The following is a 20,537-nucleotide window of genomic DNA, read 5'->3' on the forward strand; positions in this document are numbered from 1 at the left end:
GGGCCGAATGGCCTGTTTCTATGCTGTACAACCCCTTGGTTCTAGTGGCAGGCAGCCAAGGAATCCATGAACTACATCAAAACCCTATTGCACTGTTCAGATCAGTGCAGGCTCAGAGTGCACCTGTTATTTAAATACAAGTCGTTAAGACAGGCTGCATTAAGCACACCGTGACCAACGTCTGCAGCTCCCTGAGCTTACTTCCCATGCAGATGGAGACTCTCATTCCTTCTGGGGTTGTTTGTCGTTTACCTTATCTCCGTACGAACCCACACCACCTCCAGCGCCCTCAGAACCACCACAGCCCGGGGTTTCACTGCTCCCAGAGGACAGCGCCAGATGTCAGTGTGGCTTGCTGCAGTTTCTAGAAATGACTGGTGTCGAACATCTGTGACCCAACTTCAGATGAGGCCAATAATAGAGGTGTGGTTTGCGAAGCTAGTAAGTTAATTTTCTCACATGACAATTATTGAAGCGCGCGGTATGAAAGCGAGAGAAAGTGAGAGAATCGCTTGTTGCCAGCGATTCACTTTTCCAGAGAGGGAGCGGGAAAAAGAGTCTTCCATTAATCCCTGCCTGACTCCACACCATGGAACTGCCTCCCAGCAAACGGAGCCGTGCTAACTCTTGCAGCAACGTCCCCAGGAGGGTCTCCATCGAGGGGAATATAGGTGAGTGAACTTCCTGACTGGGCGGAGAGCAGGGGCTGCCCTGAAGTGGGGGAAGAGCCTCTACCTGATCCTTTCTCTCACTGATTTCACAAACCTGCTCTTGCTCCACCGAGCATTTCTTCTGGCCTTGATTTCAACCTTCCACCCTGGTCCAGTTTCTCTTCCCACCGATATCTGTTCTCTCTGTGACTCCTTCCCTCAATCTGACCATTTCCAGGTTTCCACCAGTGTAAGAGACTGTACCTTCTCCCTGTGACCACGTGAATTTCTTCCAGGTGCTCCTTTCCCCGCCCACGTTCCCAGGACATACAGTCGGCGTTCGTGAGTTGTGGGCATGCTATGTGGGTGCCGGAAGTGGGGTAACACCTATGGGCTGCTCAGCAGAATCCTTGCCGATCTGATCTGGCAAAAATAATTCATTTCTCTGTATGTTTCGATGTTTAAACTTAAATGTCACAAATAAAGCTAATCTTTAACCTTTGTCCTTTGCCCATGTCCCCTGTGCACATCGATCTTGAACGTTGACCCTGGGAAAGTTGAATTTCACCTTTGGCCTTCACATTTGACCCCCAGGTTCATTGACATTCATTATGTTGCTGAGGATTGTTCCAACCCTGCATTCATTGACCTTTGCCCTTGACCCCTGAATTCATTTGACTTTCACTGATGGTCTCCAAAATTGCTGATTTGATCCTTGACCCCTGAGCTTACAGTCCTTCGCTGATGGTCACTGGGATAATTGACCATCACCTTTGACCCCTGGCCTCATTGACCTTCACCCATGGATACTGGATATGTTGCTCTTCACCAATCCCAATTCAGCAACATCTTCATTTTGAAATTGATTCCACTCTGGTCCTCAGTTCTCTCCATGATCTGGCCACCATGTCCTCTCCTCACCTGCTGCCTCTGTCAGTAAAGTTGTAACTTGCCCTCTGCCTTCACTTTCTCGAATGGAATCTCTGATTTCACCAGTGCCCGAAGTTGAACCAGCTTTGACCATCCTCAACACAAAACCTGCACAGCTCTTAACCAACCTTCCCCCCCCCCCCACCCCCCAACCCATATTCCAGGGACTGAGCAAAGATCAGGCTTTGGGGGAACCTTATCTGCAGTGTTCCATGTATCAGTTTACTGAAGCTGGATTCGGACCATTCCTGGAGTCAATCTACCCTGGATTTACCATCCTGTAACCAGTAGAGATTAAGTCAGACTGGCTCACTGGACTGTAGAGGAAGGAGAGAAGATCCTACAGTGACGTCCAGGATTTGGAGGAGGGTTGATGGGATAAATTCCAGGAGACTTTTCCCAATTAATTGGAGAATCTAGAGTCAGAGGCCACAGTCTCGGGAAAAGGAGGAAGAAGTTACTTTACAGAGAATGACATGAAGTCTAGGGGTGTCCTCCTTTAATGGACAATGGGTATTCAGTCACTGAGTACAAATTTCTTATTGGACCATTTTACTCATGGATAGACTGCCCAGTTTCCTGTGAAAATTTTATCTCAGATCCTGGAAATCAGTGTAATTCAAAGCTAGAAACTGAGAGAAGGGTTGTCTTTCTCCCTCTTGATCACACTGTCACACCACAACAGCTTTTATGTAAATGTTCACTCACTATCAGGTTGTGAACTAATTCTGGTTCATAGATTATTAAATAGAATATTGATTGGCCTTTTTTTAAACTCTGGTGTTCTGATGACCCTGTGGAGGGCTGTGTAACTTCTGAATTAATTTCAACAAAAGTCCCTGGCCTAGTAGAATCACTGGCTCATAGCGACAGGGACCTCAGTCCAGTCCTGACCTTGGGTGCAATCTGAATGAAGTTGGCTTGGTCACCCTGTGATTGTATGAGATCTCCTGAGTGCTCCAGTTCAGAGACTGGTGGGTTAATTGGTTGTTGTAAATTGTCCCCAGTGTGTGAGTGAGGGGTAAAATCTGGGGGGTGGGGAGTTGAGGGGAATGTGAGGAGAATAAAATGGGATTAATGTAGGATTAGTGTAAATGGGGGTCTGATGATCAGCACAGACTCAGTGGGCTGAAGGGCCCACTGTATCTCTCTATGACCCTCCATCCAGAAAGAAGCCATTTGACCCATCGTGCTGTTGTCCAAACAATCGTACGTGTTCTCATTTCCAAAGGACCAGGTCTGAATCCTTTTGCCCCTTGGACCTACCACATTATTCAGTTACATCTTACCTCAGATTTGCTTCTTTAAACAAAGTGTTACTTCACCAAAGGTAATTTTACAGCTGCAGGAAAATCAACGCTGATTCAGATTCTAGCAGAAGCAAGCCAGGACTGGGACGTGGTGCTGGAACCAATCGCCCGTTGGTGTTGCAGTATTCAAACTGACACAGAAGACTCCGAGGTATCAGAGACTTCAAAATTGCATTTTATTTTGAGGTGGATCAACTTGAGACGAGGTGGGAAGAGGGTTCTTCATTGGCAGGGTTCTCCACCTTTAGAAGGCTTGTCCTTGAGCTGACTGTCAGAGATTTTCATGCCTGAGATTGTTTGATTCCTGAGAGCTATGGGTGGGAGAACTTGAGAGTTGGGTGTAGGTGCAGGGGATTTGAAAGAGATTGGTCATAGTCACAGGCTTGATGGGTTGAATATCCTTCTCTTGATTTGTGACACAGAAGGAAGCTATTCCTTCAAACCCCACCTTCCCGCACGAGGTCTGGAGTCCTGTAGGTCCCTAATCTCCAAGCACACATCCAGGTACTGTTTAAATGTGATGGAGGTTCCTGCCTATCTCACATCCTCACGCTGACTCATCATCCTCATTCATTTCAGGCTCAGATTTTAATCATTGGAGTGAAGGGTGATGTTATAGACAAAACCATGAGGGGTATAGATAGAATGAATGGTGACAGACTTTTTCCCAGAGTTGGGGTATCAAGAATTTGAGGGCATATATTTAACATAATAGGGGAAGATTTAAAAGGGACGTGAGAGCAACCTTTTCACCCATAGGGTGATCTATATACGGAATGAGCTGGCAGAGGAAATGGTTGAGGTGGTACCATATTGATACTGAAAAGGCACTTGGACAGGTACATGGATAGGAAAGGTTTAGACAGTTATGGGCCAAACATAGACTAGCTTAGATGGGTAACACATTTCAAAATTCTGGAGGAACTCAGCAAGTCAGACAGTACCTACGGAGGGGAATAAACAATTGATGTTTTGGGCTGAGACCCTTCATCTTAGATGGGTATCTTTGTCGACGTGGATTAGTTAGGCTGAAGGTCCTACTTCTATGCTGTGTGACTTCATGAAACTATGACTCTGAGGGAAAACTTCCCTCATCTCCTCTCCAATCCTCCATCAATCTACTTAACAAGCCCCGAATATTTTCTCAGACTGCTCTGGTTGGCTAAGGACTGGATCTCACAAGGGCGTTAACTTTGAGGATGCTAGGACCCAACGATTCAACTGTTACACTGTGTAATCTAATTAGAATGGATCCACTAGCTGTGACGAGGAATAAAATATAACAAGAGGTTGACAGATCTTTTGCTGGAGCATTCACAGTATAAGGGCTATTTAAGGAATTGATCAAATTAAAATATTAAAGTTACTTAAAGCTTTTGATTGGGTGAAGATGGAAAATGACTCCCTCTGGTGGAGATGTATGGAATAGAGGGGCAGAGCCTTAAAGGTGTCCAGTATACACAAGAGATTCTGCAGTTGCTGGAAATATGGAGCAACACGCAAAATGCTGGAGGAACTCAGTAGGTCAATTGAATCTCCAACAGTATACAGTGACTACACTTCACAATGGAATTCCTTCTCTGTAAAGTTTGCTGGGCTATCTAATGGTCATGAATGGCACTATATAAATGTAGGTTCCTTTGTCCCTCCCCAGTAAGGAACAATACCAACAAAAGCAGCTAAGTGATCATCTAGATCAGATCAAATCCACAACTTCAACTGCCATCAAAGAACAGAATGCTGGAGGATCTCAATGGGTCAAAGTTCAAAATAAATCTATTATCAAAGTACATATATGTCATCATATACAACACTGAGGTTCATTTTCTTCCAGGCATACTCAATAAATCCATAATAGAATAGTAACCACAATAGAATAAATGAAAGACCGTGCCGACTTGGGTGTGCAACCAGTATGCAGAACACAACAAGCAACAATATACAAAAAGAAAGAAATAATAATTAAAAAAAAGCAATAACCACCAAGAACATGAGATGAAGTGTCCTTGAAAGTGCGTCCATAAATTGTAGGGACATTTCAAAGATGGGGCAAGTGAAGTTATCCCCTTTGGTTCAGGAACCTGATGTTTGAGGGGTTTTGAGGGGTAATAACTGCTCCTGAACCTGGTAGTGTGAGTCCTAAGGCTTCTGTACCATCTTCTTGATGTCAGCAGCGAGAAGAGAGCATGGCCTATGTGGTGGGATCCATAAGACATGCTCAACGGTGGGTCATATCCACTACTTTTTGTAGGATTTCCCTTCAAGGGCATTGGTGTTTCCATACCAGGCTGTGATGCAGCCAGTCAATATACTCTCCACTACACGTCTATAGAAGCTTGTCAAAGTTTTAAATGTCATGCCGAATCTTTGCAAACTTCTAAGGAAGTAGACATGTTACCATGCTTTCTTCATAATTGCACATGTGCTGGGCCCAGGACAGATCATAAGACATAGGAGAAGAATTAGGCCATTCAGCCCATCAAGTCTTCTCCGCCATTCCATTATGGCTGGTCCTGGATCCCACTCAACCCCATTCATCTGCCTTCTCGCCATGTCCTTTGATGACCTGACCAATCAGGAAACAGTCAACTTCTGCATTAAATATACTCATGGACTTGGGCTCCACCACAGTCTGTGGCAGAGCTTTCCACAGATTCACCACTCTCTGGCTAAAAAAAAATTCCTCCTTACTTCTGTTCTAAATGGTTGTCCCTCAGTTTTGAGGCTGTGCCCTCTAGTTCTGGATAACCCCAACATAGGAAACATCCTCTCCACATCCACCCTATCTAGTCATTTCGACATCCGGTAAGTTTCATTGAGAGGATCCTCCAAAATAATAACATGAGAAATTTAGAGTTTCTGACCCTCCGATGAGGACTGGCCCATGGACCTCTGGATTCTTCCTCCTGAAGCCAATAATCAGCTGCACAAGGAGGTATCGACGCCAAGGTCCTGAAGCTTATTGATTAGTTTTGAGTGGGTGATGGTATTGAATGCTGAGCTGTTGTTGACAAGAGCATCCTGATTCATCTTTGCTGTTGACCTGAAGCAACGACTGTCCATTTCCCTCCATAGACACTGTTGACCTAATGAGTTCCACCTGGTGGACCGAGGAGGGATAAAATAGTTTGATGCTGAGTTCAACCTGAAATATTGATAGCTCCTTCCCATCCCCTACAGATCATTTGTTGCTCCAGATTCCAAGATCTGCAGTCTCCTGTGTGAGCAGAGTTGCAAACTGACGGGCAGCTTGTGCTAGTAATGGGAGCTGAGCAGGGATGGAGCTGAGAGGCGGGGCAGGGGAATAATCGATGGAGACAGACAGTGAAAAAGAGAGCTGGGAGAAGCAAACAAATGGAGTGAGGGGAAAGGACGAAGGTTTGAGACAGCTGCTGGAGGGAGATAGACAGGAACATAGAGAGCTACCAAAGCTGGATTCTAATAAGTACAGGGCACAGGGGGTGATAATAGGAACCATTAGGGAGGAGAGCATAGCAGTTGGAACCAGGTAGGGGTGGGGGGGGGAGGGGGAATCTGTGTACAAAGAGGGTGGGTGGAACCAGGAGAGGGTGCTGGACAAACATGGATGAAGGGAGGTTGGGGTTTTGTGAGCATATCTTATCTATGTTGTGGTGTTGGTTAAACATTGGTCTGGACTGTGGGGTGAAGTTCCCTTTACATCTCGGAGAGCAGTAGGGGAGAGAATATTGTATGTACGCTAGGATCCCATCTCTTGATGAGCCACCCTGCCCCCCCCCCTTTGTATGGGGTAGCTGTATGGGAACTGACGAGATGGGAGGTGCCTGGCGGATTCTACAGCTCCATTGCTTTGCAGAGTAGTTCCTGTCCCTACAGTATGTGTCTGTGATACTGTTGCTGGCAAGTTCTCATTGTACCCCTACCACACTGTACATGTGCACTTGACAGGAAACCCAACTTGACTTAAAGCTTCTGCTTTCTTTTGCTTCCTCTGCTGGTGGCTCGAACTGTCGCCCCGTGTGCTGAAGGAGCTGACAGCATCTCAGAAGTGCGGAGGCAACCTCCTGCAGATGATGTACAAGAAGCCAGAGCGATGGTCCTACACCTTCCAGAACTACGCCTGCCTGAGCAGGACCCGCTCGCAGCTCAGGTCCCTCAGCGACAAGCTGAAGGACTCAGCCAACCCGGTTCAGTTCTTCGAGCGGTCTCTCTATAGTGACAGGTACTGACGGTGCTAGGATTCCTTGGTTCTCCTCGGACTGAGGACGTTGGTGAACAGTGCTCGGAGTTGCTCAGTGATCACAGCCCCATCTCTCAGTCAGAAGGTTACAAGGTCCCCCTACGTTCTTCTAAATTCCAGTGAGTACAGGCCCAAAGCTGCCAAACGCTCCTCATATGTTAACCCCTTCGTTCCCAGAATCATCCTTGTGAACCTCCTCTGGATTCTCTCCAATGATAACACATCCCTTCTGAGATAGGGGCCCAAAACTGTTGACAGTACTCCATGTACGGCCTGATTCGTTTTCTTATAAAGCCTCAGCATTATCTCCTTGCTTTTACATTCTATTCCCCTTAAAATAAATGCCAACATTGCATTTCCCTTTCTTTACCACAGACGCAACCTGTGAATTAACCTCCTGGGAGTCTTGCTTGAGGACTCCCAAGTCCCTCTGCACCTCTGATGTTTGAACCTTCTCCCCATTTAGATAATAGTCTGCACTATTGTTCCTTTTACCAAAATGAATTATCATACATTTCCCAACATGGTATTCCATCTGTCACTTATTTGCTCATTCTTCCAACTTGTCTGAGTCCTGCTGCAATTGTGTTGCTTCCTCAGCCCTACCTACCCCTCCTCCCATCTTCGTATCATCTGCAAACTTTGCCACAAAGGAGGGGTGGTACTGAGGGAGTAGTGATTGCTGAGGGTAATCTGCTCTCTGAACTGCAGTGCACATTGTGGGAGGGGTGGTACTGGGGGAGAGCCGCACTGTTAGAGGGATAGTACTGAGGGAGTGCCCCTCTTTTGGAGGAGTGGAAGAGAGGTAGTGCCTCACTATGGGAGGGGTGATACTGAGGGAGGACCTCACTTGGGAGGGATGTTACTGAGGGAGTGCTACACTATGGAAGGGTTGTTACTGAGGGAGTGCCACACTGTGAGAGGAGTGACACTGAGGGAGCGCTGTACCTTGAGATGAGTGATACTGAGGGAACTCTGCTCTGTGGGAGGGGCCGTACTACATTGTCAGAATCCTTTCTACGCCTCTCCTTATTCTTCAAATTGCTTGATTTCTAACTTTTCCCTGTCTTGATGAAAAGTCATCAGCCTGAAATGTTCTCTTTGTTTCTCTCTCCACAGATGCTGCTTGACCAGCTGAGCTTTTCCGGCATTTTCTATTTATAATTCAGATTTCCAGCACCTGCAGGTTTATGATATTCAACAACCACTTATTAATATTGTCCTTGGGCCTTCGGGTAACTCTTCTCTCGAAGGTAATCCCTGAGACCCATATCTCTCACACAAGTAAACAACGAGCCCTATATCTCTCACACATGTAAACAATGAGAACCATATCTCTCACACAAGTGATCCTAAGACCCATATCTCTCACACAAGTGATCCTAAGACCCATATCTCTCACACAGGAGGTGCGACTTCTAGTAACTGTTCCCTGAACTACTCAACAGGTGGAAGCTCGACTAAGCACCATGTACCTTTACTTCTTTTAACCGCAGGTATGTCTTTGCAACTAACCTGTACGAATCCCATTGCATCAACAAGATGGAGTGGATTATCTACCAGGACTGGCATGGCTGGATACACAACTGGTTTGGAAATCAGCTCAAACTTGATGGCATCATCTACCTCCGAGCGACCCCTGAGGTGAGGCTCTTGTCTGGTCATTCCAGGCCTTTCTGCAGTTACTCACCCAGGATACTCCAGCAGTGTTCACAAAACGTGAAGCTCGATAACATTTGCCACCAAGAAGTGCAAGAGCAACAGGTGTAGGGGGACACCGCCACCTGCAGGTTCCCCTTTAAGTCGCTTGGAAAATATATTGTGAGTCCCTGGTACCTGCTGGAACACCCTCCCCAACAGCGCTGTGAGGGCACCTTCACCAGAAGGACTGCAGCGGTTCAAGGAAGTACCTCATAAATGAAATGGGTGATGCCAGATCCTGAAAATAAATTAAAAAAGAGGCAGTATTGTTGACAGTGCAACAGGCCCTCGGTAGTACTGGAATAAAAATGCCAGATCTGGTAGTCATAAAGTCAGGGCGTCATAGAGCACGAAAGTGGACCCTTTGGCCCTTCAGATCCATGCTAGCCATCTAAGCTAGTCCAATTTGTTGTGTTCAGTCCAAAACCTCTAAACCTTTTCTATCCGTGTACCTGTAGGAGTATCACTTAAATATTGTTAATGTGGCTGCCTCAACCACTTCCTCTGGCAACTTATTCCATGTACCGACCATCCTCTGGATGAAAAAGTTTCCCATCAGGTCCTTATTAAGTTTCTCCCCGCTTGCCTTAAATTTATGCCCTCTAGTTCTTGATTCCCCAACACTGGGAAAAAGTCTATCACCCTATCTATACACAACACAGACACAAGTGATTTTGCAGATGCTGGAAATGTTGAACAACCCCCTCCATAGATGCTCCCTGATCTGCTGAGTCCCTCCAGCATTTTGTGCGTGTATAATCCCTCTATATCCCTCATGATTTTATACACCTCTATTAGGTCACCCCTATTCTCCTACTATCCATCTTTTCTATTGCAGTATGACCAAATTTGAACACCATATTCCAAATGCAACCTCGCCAGCGTGTTAGTATTTTTGAAGTGATGCTTGAATGGCAGCTCTGGGGCGGGGGGGGGGGGTGGTTGTTGCTGAGCTGGTTAGGAATAGGCTGAGAGTTCTGGTTGTAATGTAATTTGGGAAAGGCTGGGGCAGTCTGTTCCCTTACCAACACAACACAGGGAGCATGGCCAGAGAGCTTGGATGTACTTCTCTAAGTGAGGATACTGCCTCTCTCTCTCTCTCTCTCTCTCTCTCTCTCTCTCTCTTCTCCTCATCAGGTCTGTATGAAGAGGCTGATTATGAGGGGACGGGAGGAGGAGCAGGAAATTTCGACGGAGTACCTGGAGAGGCTTCACTCCAAGCACGAGGACTGGCTGCATCAAAGGACAATGCAGTGAGTACACATGGGAGCTTGCTTCCAGTTTTACTCAGCATCTACTTTTCTGGCCAAAGTTGATGGGAACGTGGGGACATAGTGTTAGTGTAATGGTGTGAACTTGACCATTCATATCTCATGGTTGGGACTGAGATTTATGGGAATGGAACTCCTGCACAGAGAGTCGTGTCTGTGCAACAACTCTCCAGTTAGCCCCAGTTCCCTGTCTTTGCCCGCACTCCTGTAATTTTTATTCCAGCTTGAGAGTTCAAATTGAATCGCCTTCCATTACAGTGAATCAGGGAGCACCACAGCACAGAAAGAGGCCCTAGGCCTACCTGGTCTGTGATGAACATTATTCTGCCTAGTCCCATCAACCTGCACTCAGACCATAACCATTCATACCCTCCCCATCCATGTACCTATCCAAATTTCTCTTAAATGTTGAAATTGAACCCAAATCAAACACTTCTGCTTGTTCCACACTCTCACCACCCTCTGAGTGAAGTTCCCCCTCAGATTCCCCTTAGATTTTCACCTTTCACTTTTAACCTTTGACTTCTAGTTCTATTTTCACCCACTTCATCTTGAATACACTTACCCTAACTATACCGCCCATAATTTTGTATGCTTTTGTATCAAATCTCCTCTCATTTTCATACACTCCAGGCAATAAAGTCCTAACCTATTCAACCCTTCCCTATAACTCAGGTCAAGTCTTGGCAACATCCTTGTAAATTTTCTCTGCACTCCTTCAAACTTGCTGATATATTTCCTGTACACAGGTGACCAGAATTGCACGCTATACTCTAAATTAGGTCTCATCAATGCCTTATACCATTTCAACATAACATCCCAATTCCAAAAGCTTTCTTGATGACCCCATCTATCTGTGATGCCACTTTCAAGGCATTATGGATCAGTATTCCCAGATCCTTCTGTTCGACAGAACTTCTCAGTGCCTTACTGTATATGTCCTACCCTGTTTAGCCCTCCCAAAGTGTTCCATATCATAGCTCTGCCTCAGAAGTAAAATTATGCTCCTGTGCCCTCTGGTTCTTTTGCTATTGACCTCCAGACTGCGCCCTCAAATCACCTGCCCTCCTGCCAAGCTCAATAGTAAAGAAAAGGGGAAATCCAGGAGTTCTCTGCATTTTTGTGGGTATTGATGTAACATCTTAGCAGATCATCAGAGCAACTCATTATACCACCATTGATAATGTTAAAGTTCAGTGAATGTGCTCAGCAAAGTGTATCTATGTGGAATGACTTCCAGAGGAAGTGGTTGAAGCAGGTACAATATCAACTTTTAGATGACAGGTGCATGGATAGGAAAGGTTTAGAGGATTATGGACCAAACATTGGCAAATGAGACAAGCTTGAATGGGGCATACAGGTCAGAATGGACCAGCTGGGCCGAAAGGCCTAATTCCATATTGTTTGACTGGAGTATAAAAACAAGGATGTAATGCTGAGACTGAATACGTACTGGGGCGGTCTCACTTGGACTATTGTGAGCAGTTTGGGTTCCTTATTTAAGAAAGAATGTGCTGACACTTGGTTGATTTGGGGATTGAAAAGGTTTTCATATGAGCAGCAATTGAAGGCTCTGGGCATGTACCCACTGGAATTTAGAAGATTGAGGGGCAATCTCATTGAAACCTTTCGAAGGTTGAAAAGCCTCAGCAAAGCGGACGTGAAGAGAAAGAAGTGGTACTGTGCCCCTCTGTTCTACGGTCTAAAGGATATGCCTTCACTGGATGCAGTCCAAATGATTGTTCACCAGGCTAATTCTTGGAGTGTCTAATCACTGGCAGCTAACACAGCTGAATCCTTATTCGATGGAGTTTAGTTGAATGAGAGATAGTCCAATTGAAACATATTAGATCTTTAGGGAGCATGAAGCGGATAGAAATTCAATAGTATCTGGCAATCAGAATGGGATGAGTATTCAGCCAGAAAAGAAAGGCAAGTTAGGAGTATCAGGAAAAGGAAGAAGAGTCATCTTGTTGGCTTCTTGAGGGAATTACTTTGATTTCATGTGCTCAATGGCTTCCATCTTGTATTGTGGAATTCAACAAAATGGGTTCAACCACCATTCCTTCCCTAAGCAACAGCAGCAGCACAAACCCTAGAAATGGTTATTAGTCATTAATTCCTGTGGACAAATAGCATTGGAAAGAAATTTTAGGAGCAATCACCTGTGTGGCACTGGTTTCATGTTGGTCACCTTGGAGATTATCCAGACTGTTACTGAGACTAAATGCTTGAAAAATGGGGAAGACAGCACAGACTAGGCCACTGCTTCCTTGAATACTGAGTGCTGATTAAGAGGTGATCCGATGAAGATTCTTCAGGTGATCTGATAGGCTTGAGACAGAAACTATTTCTCCTAGTGCCAGGAGTCTAACACAACACAGTCACAAAGCCAGAGGCAGCCATTTAGGAGTTAGTTCAGGAAGCTTGTTACCATACAAAGGGCAGTGGAAATCTGGAACTGTCTCCATCAAGGGTGTGCTGTAGCCAGGGGTAACATAAGATAATGGGAGTTTTCCAATGGAAAACAGTTGGCCTTTCAAGCCTGGCCCATCCTTGAATATGATTATAGCTAATTAAATTCCTCTTCTGCGTTTATTCCCCCTAACCCTCAATCGTTCAAGGATTTATTTACTTCCTCTTTAAACACCCCAGCTGATCCAGCCTCCACAGCCCTCTCGTTCACAATGAACCATGTTGCATGACATGGGTGATCATGCTCTTTCTATGACCATGATTGTTCTTGCCAAATTTTTCTACAGAAGTGATTTGCCATTGCCTTTTTCTGGACAGTGTCTTTACAAGGCAGATGATCCCAGCCATTATCAATACTCTTCTGAGATTGTCTGCCTGGCATCAGTGGTCACATAACCAGGATTTGTGATATGCACCGGCTGCTGATACAACCATCCACCATCTACTCCCATGGCTTCATGTAACCATGATCATGGGGCTAAGCAGATGCCCAAGGGTGACATGCAGGATTACGGAGGGAAGGGGTACCTTACACCTCCTTTGGTAGGGATGTATCTCCACCCCACCACACAACAGCCCTCTAAAGCAGAGACTTCCAGAGATTAACCACCCTCCGTAAGAGGATGGAAAGTCAGTGAAAATTGAGGTGTGTAGGAACCCCTCCATAAGAGTTTTCACTGACTGCCCTTTTGCCTTATAACCACGTCCCCTCATCAGGACGCTCCCACTGGTGAAAGCATCTCGACATCTAGCCTATCGTACTCCCGAAAATTCTATCATATTTCAACCAGATCATCCCTCGTTCAAAACTCCATAGAATACAGATTCAACTCCTGATTGGATTAGCCTGGTTCAGTCTGCCTCCCCAGTGTTGGTGTTTCATTTCTTCAACAATGGGACTGGAACTGTGCAGGTGAGAGCTTACCCTCACCCTGCACAATTGTAAGAATCACTCCCTGTTTCTAATCCACATCACCCTTGCAGTGAAGGACCATGAGGCAGTTACCTTCCAAACTACTTGCTGTGGTGTGAAGGAGAGAAATCGAACGTCAGAGCTGTGATGGTGCTTTGCTTTATGGTAGGATATTAAGTATAATGGAGCCAACTTCTTAAAATGATTTCAAAAATGTATTTTATTCATAATATGAACAAAAATATAATCTACATTCATTGGACCATCAATACAACCCATTTTATTACATTATGTTAATACTTTAACAGGAACTATTTATTCTGAATTAAACTACACTTCAGCCAAGATCAAGTTGAATAGAAAGTTAAGTGCAAAAGTCTGAAAGGCCTTCTCCTGCTCCCATATAAAGCTACAGAGAGGATTGAATCAATTAAACCAGGGATGTGAGACTGGAGTAAAAAGTTTTGCTCAGAAATTTCCGAGTAACTCAGAAAATACTTACTGCAGGTCCTCCACAGCTTATAAACTCTCAACTTGGGTGCAGCCTGGATAAACATTCCAGAGACTGGTGGGATGGATTTGCTTTCTGCCATGGATTCAGCTTCTGCTGAGTGGGAACTTGGTTTGGTTTGCAGGTGCATTTCCAATTTGTGAACTGTTCAGGTTACAAACAGTTCATAGGACAACCTGTCTGCCCACACAAAATACCGCTGTGGAATGTCAGTTCTGGCAATCTCTCATGTAAAGGTCTGGTGAAAGTCCCATTATTGATTTTGGTTACTTATAAAGAGAAACTGTTGGCCTGTTTGACTTATGGTTTAATGTGTTTAATTACAGCTTGCACTTTGATTATCTGAATGAAATTCCAGTTTTGACACTGGACGCCAATGAGGATTTCAAGCAGAATGAAGCCAAATGTCAAAAGATGATTGAGAAGGTATGGGAATATTGATAAGTACAAATCTCACAAATGCAGCTGACCCATTACGGATAAAAGGTTTTGTAAATGTTGTGTGATATCGTTGATTGAATTAAGATGGATAGAACTGGGAACTGGGCCACAGCTTCACAGAGTGAAGGATTCTCTGTCTGTTTTGGTTCGCTAGAAGGAATGTAAATGTATTTTAATCACACCTTTCAGACGCACCAGCCATGTCCAACCACTGTGGTAGAGTCATAGCCCTCCATACCCCTCCCATTCATGTACTTACCCAAACTTATCTTAAATGTTGAAGCTGAACCCACAGCCACCGCTTTCACTGGCAGCCCGTTCCACCGTCTCACCACACTCTGAATGAAGATGTTCCCCTTTAACATTTCACCTTTCACCCTTAACCCACGACCTCTAGTTCCAGTCTCACCCAACCTCTATGGAAAAAAGCCTGCTTGCATTTACCCTTTCAAAACCCCTTATACCTTTGTATACCTCTATCAAATCTCCCCTCATTCTCCCATGTTCTGGGAATAAAGTCCTAACCTATTCAACCTTTCCCTATAACGGGCGCTGCAGTAGCAAAGTGGTTAGTGTGCTGCTATTACAGCTCGGGGCATTCTCGAGTTTGGAGATCAATTCCAGCGCCACTCTGTAAGGAGTCAATGTACATTCTCCTCGTGGAACGCATGTGTTTCCCCCTGGGTCCTCTGGTTTCCTCCCATAGTCCAAAGATCTATCGGGGAGGTTAGTTGGTCACTGTAAATTGTCCTGTGACTAGGCTGGGATATATCAGGGTTGTGGGGATGCTGAGGTGGCCTGACTCAGCAAAGGAAGGGCCTACTTTGCGCTTTCGCTAAATAAAATACATAAATATTATAAATAAAATAAAGTCAGGTCCTCAAGTCCTGGCAACATCCTTGTAAATGTATATATGACACAGAGAGTGTAGCAGCCAATCTATACACGGAGAGCTCCCACAAACAACAGGGAGGAGAACAGACGGTAGAGAGTAGGAGACTATTGACTCTCTCAAGCTTACTCTGCCATGCCAATCTGATCCGACATCCGGTGCAGTACCACTCTCCCCCCCTCACCTCATGCCTCTGTTCAAATGCCACTCATTTTTCACCTCACTGACTCAGCCACCGCATCTGTCTGGATTAAAGAAATTCATAGTCATGGTTCCAGCCTCCATTTTAATACTCTGAAGGTGGGCCCTCCAGTACCAGATACCCACAGTAGAGGAAACATCCTCTCCGCACCCACCCTCTCGGTCCCCCTCAAATTCTTGTGCATTTCAATAAGATCACCAGAACATCTTTCATTCTGCATTGAGTACAGGCTCAACCTTTCTTCGAGTGTTAAATTCTTCATCCCAGGAACTAACCCAGTGAGCCCAGTCTCTACTGACAGCTCATCTATCGTTAAACGGAAATAAAAAAAACAAAAAGGCTGGGAACACTCAGCAGCTCAGGCGGCATCAGCGGAGAGTGAAACAGACAGTGTTTCAGACTGAGGACTCCTCAGCGTCAGTTCAGATTTCCTATTCCAGATTTCCAGTGCCTGCATTTCTCTGATCTGCCTTCAAACTGTAGAGAGGTCTCCCTGACACTTACCCCTGCAAGTGGAAGAAGTGGTACACCTGCCCATTCACCTCCTCCCTCACCTCAATTCAGGTCCCCGAGCAGTCCTTCCGGATGAGGCAACACTTCACCTGCGAATCAGTCCAGGTCTACTGGATCTGGTGCTCCTGATGCAGTCTCCTCTACTCTGGTGAGACTCGACGTAGATTGGGGGACTGGTTCCTCGAGCTTCTTCGCCTCATCCACAAAAAGCAGGATTTCCTGGTGGCCAGCCATTTTAACTTCAATCTTCATTCCCATTCCAACACGTCAGTCCATGGCTTCCTCCACTGCCATGATGAGGCCACTCTAAGGCTGGAGGAGCAACACCTCATATTCCATCTGGGTAGCCTCCAACCTGATGAACATCACTTTCTTTAACCTCTGATAATATTTCCCCCTACCCCTTCCCTCTTCTTCCAATCCCCACTCTGGCTGCCCTCTCAGCTCACCTCACCTGCCTATCACCTCCCCCGATACACTTCCTCCTTCCCTTTCTCCCATAGTTCACTCTCCTCTCCTATCAGATTCATTTTCTCCAGCCATTTACCTTTTCTACCCGTCACCTCCCAACTTCTAATTTCCTCCCTCACCCACCTATCACCTTCACCTATCTGCCTTCTAGTTCCTCTCCCCCCACCTTCCTTTTCTGGCTTCATTCCCCTTCCTTTCCAATCCTGATGAAGGGTCTCGGCCTAAAACGTTGACTGTTCATTCTGTTTCATAGATGCTGCCCGGCCTGCTGAGTTCCTCTGGCATTGCTCTGGAGTTCTCCCCATGTGGTCTCATCTGTTCCCTATACAGCTGTATCAAACTGCTTTTATATTTCATAGACCATCCACCTCAGTAATGTCCGTCGAGGGGCAAAGCTCTTAAACTATTCCTGTTTCAAAACATGCTACATCCCCAAACACCATCCTCACAATAGAGGCCTCGTCTCACACTCCTTTTCCCCCTCTCAGTAAATTCAGTGACATAATGTTCACCCACCATAATGTTGAGCTACACACAAAGTGCTGGAGAAGCTCTGTGGGTCGAGCAGCATCGATGGACAGTTAACGTTTTGGGTCGAGGCTCTTTGCCCGGATGGAAAGTGGGGAGAAAGCCAGTATAAAAAGGAAAATGGAATGGGTGGAGGAAGAACTGGCAGAAGATAGGTGGAACACATACACACAAAGTGCTGGAGGAACTCGACAAGTCTGGCAGCTTCTATGGAGAGGCACAAATGGTTAATTTACTGCACCCCACCCCCACCCCCACTCCCACCCTCACCCTCACCCTCACCCCCACTCCCACTCCCACCCTCACCCTCACCCCCACCCCCACCCCCACTCCCATCCCCACCCCCACCCCCACCCTCACCCCCACTCCCACTCCCACCTTCACCCTCACCCTCACCCCCACCCTCACCCCCACTCCCACTCCCACTCCCACCCTCACCCTCACCCTCACTCCCACTCCCACCCTCACCCTCACCCTCACCCTCACCCTCACCCTCACTCCCACTCCCACCCTCACCCCCACCCTCACCCTCACCCTCACCCTCACCCCCACTCCCACCCTCACCCTCACCCTCACCCTCACCCTCACTCCCACTCCCACTCCCACCCTCACCCCCACCCTCACCCTCACCCTCACCCTCACCCCCACTCCCACCCTCACCCTCACCCTCACCCTCACCCTCACTCCCACTCCCACCCTCACCCCCACTCCCACCCTCACCCTCACCCTCACCCTCACCCTCACTCCCACTCCCACTCCCACCCTCACTCCCACCCCCACCCCCACCCCCACCACCTATGGATGCTGCTTGACTTACTAGTTCCTCCAGCACTTTGTGTGTGTGTTGCTCAAGATTTCCTGCAACTGAAGAATATCTTGTGTAGGTCTCAGGTGGAACCAGCAAAGGGGACTGACAGGCAGATGAGGAGAGTTGGAATGATGTCAGATTACATCATTTTCAGCTCTTTGCCACTTCCACTTATCATCTCCCAGCTTCTGATGTCATTCCCAATCTCCCTCTCCCTCACCTGCCTATTTACTCCTGGACCCACCTATCACAAGCAAGGTCTTTCTCCACCTCTCACCCTGTCTCTCAGTTGATGCTGACTATCTCACCCCTGACTCTCAGTTCAGAAGAAGAGTCTCAATCTTAAATGTCAACTGTCCATTTCTTTCCATTGATATTAATCGATCTGCTGAGTTCCTCCAGCATTTTCTGTGTTCTTTCAGATTCCAGCATTTGCAGTCTCCTCTAGTTTGGGCTCTTTACTCACCCCCTTCACCTCTGTCTCGTTTCTTTGGTCAGGAGTGATCTGACCAGACTGCAGATCCTTTGTCTTGTCTTTAAACTTCCCAATCTACTGTACCCCCTCCCTCTCGCCTGTTAACCCCTCTTGATACATTCATTGCCGACTGCCAAGATAACATTGGTTGTATCAATGTATCATTATCAATAAACAGCCCATATTCACTCTAACTTATCCTCTCTAAACTGTAGCATTTTGCCCAAGGGAAATTGGTGAAGCATTAACCCTGCTCCTCTCTCCACAGATGCCGCCTGACCTGTTAAGTGTTTCTAGAATTTTCTATTCTTAGTTCCATAATACCATAAGACATATGAGCAGAATTAGGACATTCAGCCATAAATGAGTCTGCTCCACCATTCAATCATGGCTGATTTATTATTTCTTTCAATTCCATTCTCTTGCCTTCTCCCCGTAACTTTTGATGCCCTTATTAATCAATAACTATCAATCTCTGCTTTAAATATACCTTATTCTTATTTCTTCTCTAAAGAGATGTCGTATTCTGAAGCTATGCCCTCTGGTTCTAGACTGCCCTACTATCGGAAACATTTCTACACATCCACTCTGTCTAAGCCTGTCAATACTTGGTAGGTTTCCCTCTTGTTCTTCTAAACTTCCAGAGGCCCAGAGCTATGAAATGGTCCTCCTATGGTATCCCTTCCATTCCTGCGATCATTCTCATAAACTTCCTCAGGACCCTCTCCAAAGCCAGCTCATTGGTTCTTAGATAAGGGGCCCAAAACTGCTCACAATACTCCAAGGGCCTATTCCACACCATATCGCAGCATAAATTACAGAAAGAAAGAAAGTGTGGTCTGACCAATGCCTTATAAAGCCTCAGAGCATTTCAGAGCAGTTGTGGGTCAGAAACTCCCAGGAGTTTGTGAGAATAATGCATTTCTTAAAGGAGAAAATCCTCGAAACCCAGATCCAATAAAATGCTATTTGCAATCACTCTCTGACTTCTGGGCAAAAGCACTAAAATGCTCGCTGTCTTTCCTTCTCCAGATCAAAGACTTTCTACATTTGTTGTAACCCGGGTGAATCCCATGGAGTGAGGAACTGGGAATCTATAGGCCAACGCGAGTGAATAGTGAATTTGCTGACATGTTTTATTTTACTGTGTGATTGCTGTGTGTTTGTCTGCCATCATATGAGCTTCAGTTACCAACTGAACTTCTTCAAGGTATTGTAAAATAGCAATTGTCTTTGTTAAGTATTTTAATAAGAAACAAAGGATGAATAAATATGGTCTTGCATCAAAGTCTGGCTTCAGTGTGGATTGAGGAAGTGATTCTTTATGCAATAAAATAAAGGACAATTTAAAATGGCAAATTTCTGCAGATTACACGTTTAGTAGTGTTTTCTCTCTGCTGGAAGTACTGGGCTCTCATCCTTGACTCACCACATCACAGCTAACTTTGCCACATATTAACAATTACCAATCACACATCACTCACACACACTGAATCAATCAATCTCTCTCTCCCTCTCTCCCCCTCTCCCCCCCTCCCTCCCTCTCTCTCTTTTTCTGTCTGTCACACACGCTCTCTGTTACATACAATCTCTCTTTCTATTGCACACTGACTCTCTATCAGATGGGATATCCTAACCCTCTCTGTTACACACATAAAATGCTGGAGGAACTCAGCAGGCAAAGCAGTATCTATGGAAAAGGGTCCAGTCGACGTTTCGGGCCAAGACCTATCATCAGGGCTGGAATTTTTTTTGGGTGGAGTCAGAGTGAGAATGTGGGGGTGGGTGAGGGGAGGAAGATTCACAAGGTGAGAGGTGAAACCGGGAGGTGGGGGAGAGGGATGAAGTAAAGAGCTGGTGAAAGAGATAAGGGCTGAAGAAGGGGGAGTCTAATAGGAGAGGACAGAAGACCATGGAAGAAAGTAAAGGGGGAGGAGATGGGCACGCAAGGAGATAAGGTGAGAGAGGGGAATGGGAATGGGGAATGGAGAAGGGGGGCATTACTGGAGTTTGAGAAATCAATGTTCATACCATCAGGTTGGAGGCTACCCAGAAGGAATATAAGGTGTTGCTCTTCGATCCTGAGTGTGGCCTCACCACTACAATAGAGGAAGCCATGGACTGACATGTTGGAACGGGAATGGGAAGCAGAATTAAAATAGGTGGCCACTGCGAGATCCCACTTCTTCTGGCAGGTGGAGTGCAGCTGCTCGGTGAAGCGGTCTTC

The 20,537-nt window shown here is 46.0% G+C and overlaps 1 protein-coding gene across 1 annotated transcript; it reads left to right on the forward strand.

Annotated features, from left to right (window-relative positions):
* Positions 1–417: 417 nt before the first annotated feature.
* On the forward strand, positions 418–19,628 carry LOC140725903 (deoxycytidine kinase-like). Its single transcript, XM_073041839.1, has 7 exons — positions 418–671; positions 2,923–3,041; positions 6,898–7,091; positions 8,606–8,753; positions 9,948–10,063; positions 14,307–14,406; positions 19,343–19,628. Exons 1-7 carry the CDS (start codon positions 590–592, stop codon positions 19,367–19,369), a joined length of 786 nt encoding a protein of 261 aa, XP_072897940.1. The 5' UTR covers positions 418–589; the 3' UTR covers positions 19,370–19,628.
* The last annotated feature ends 909 nt before the right edge of the window (positions 19,629–20,537 follow it).

This window comes from Hemitrygon akajei, chromosome 4 (assembly GCF_048418815.1).
Source record: "Hemitrygon akajei chromosome 4, sHemAka1.3, whole genome shotgun sequence".
NCBI classification, from domain to species: domain Eukaryota; kingdom Metazoa; phylum Chordata; class Chondrichthyes; order Myliobatiformes; family Dasyatidae; genus Hemitrygon; species Hemitrygon akajei.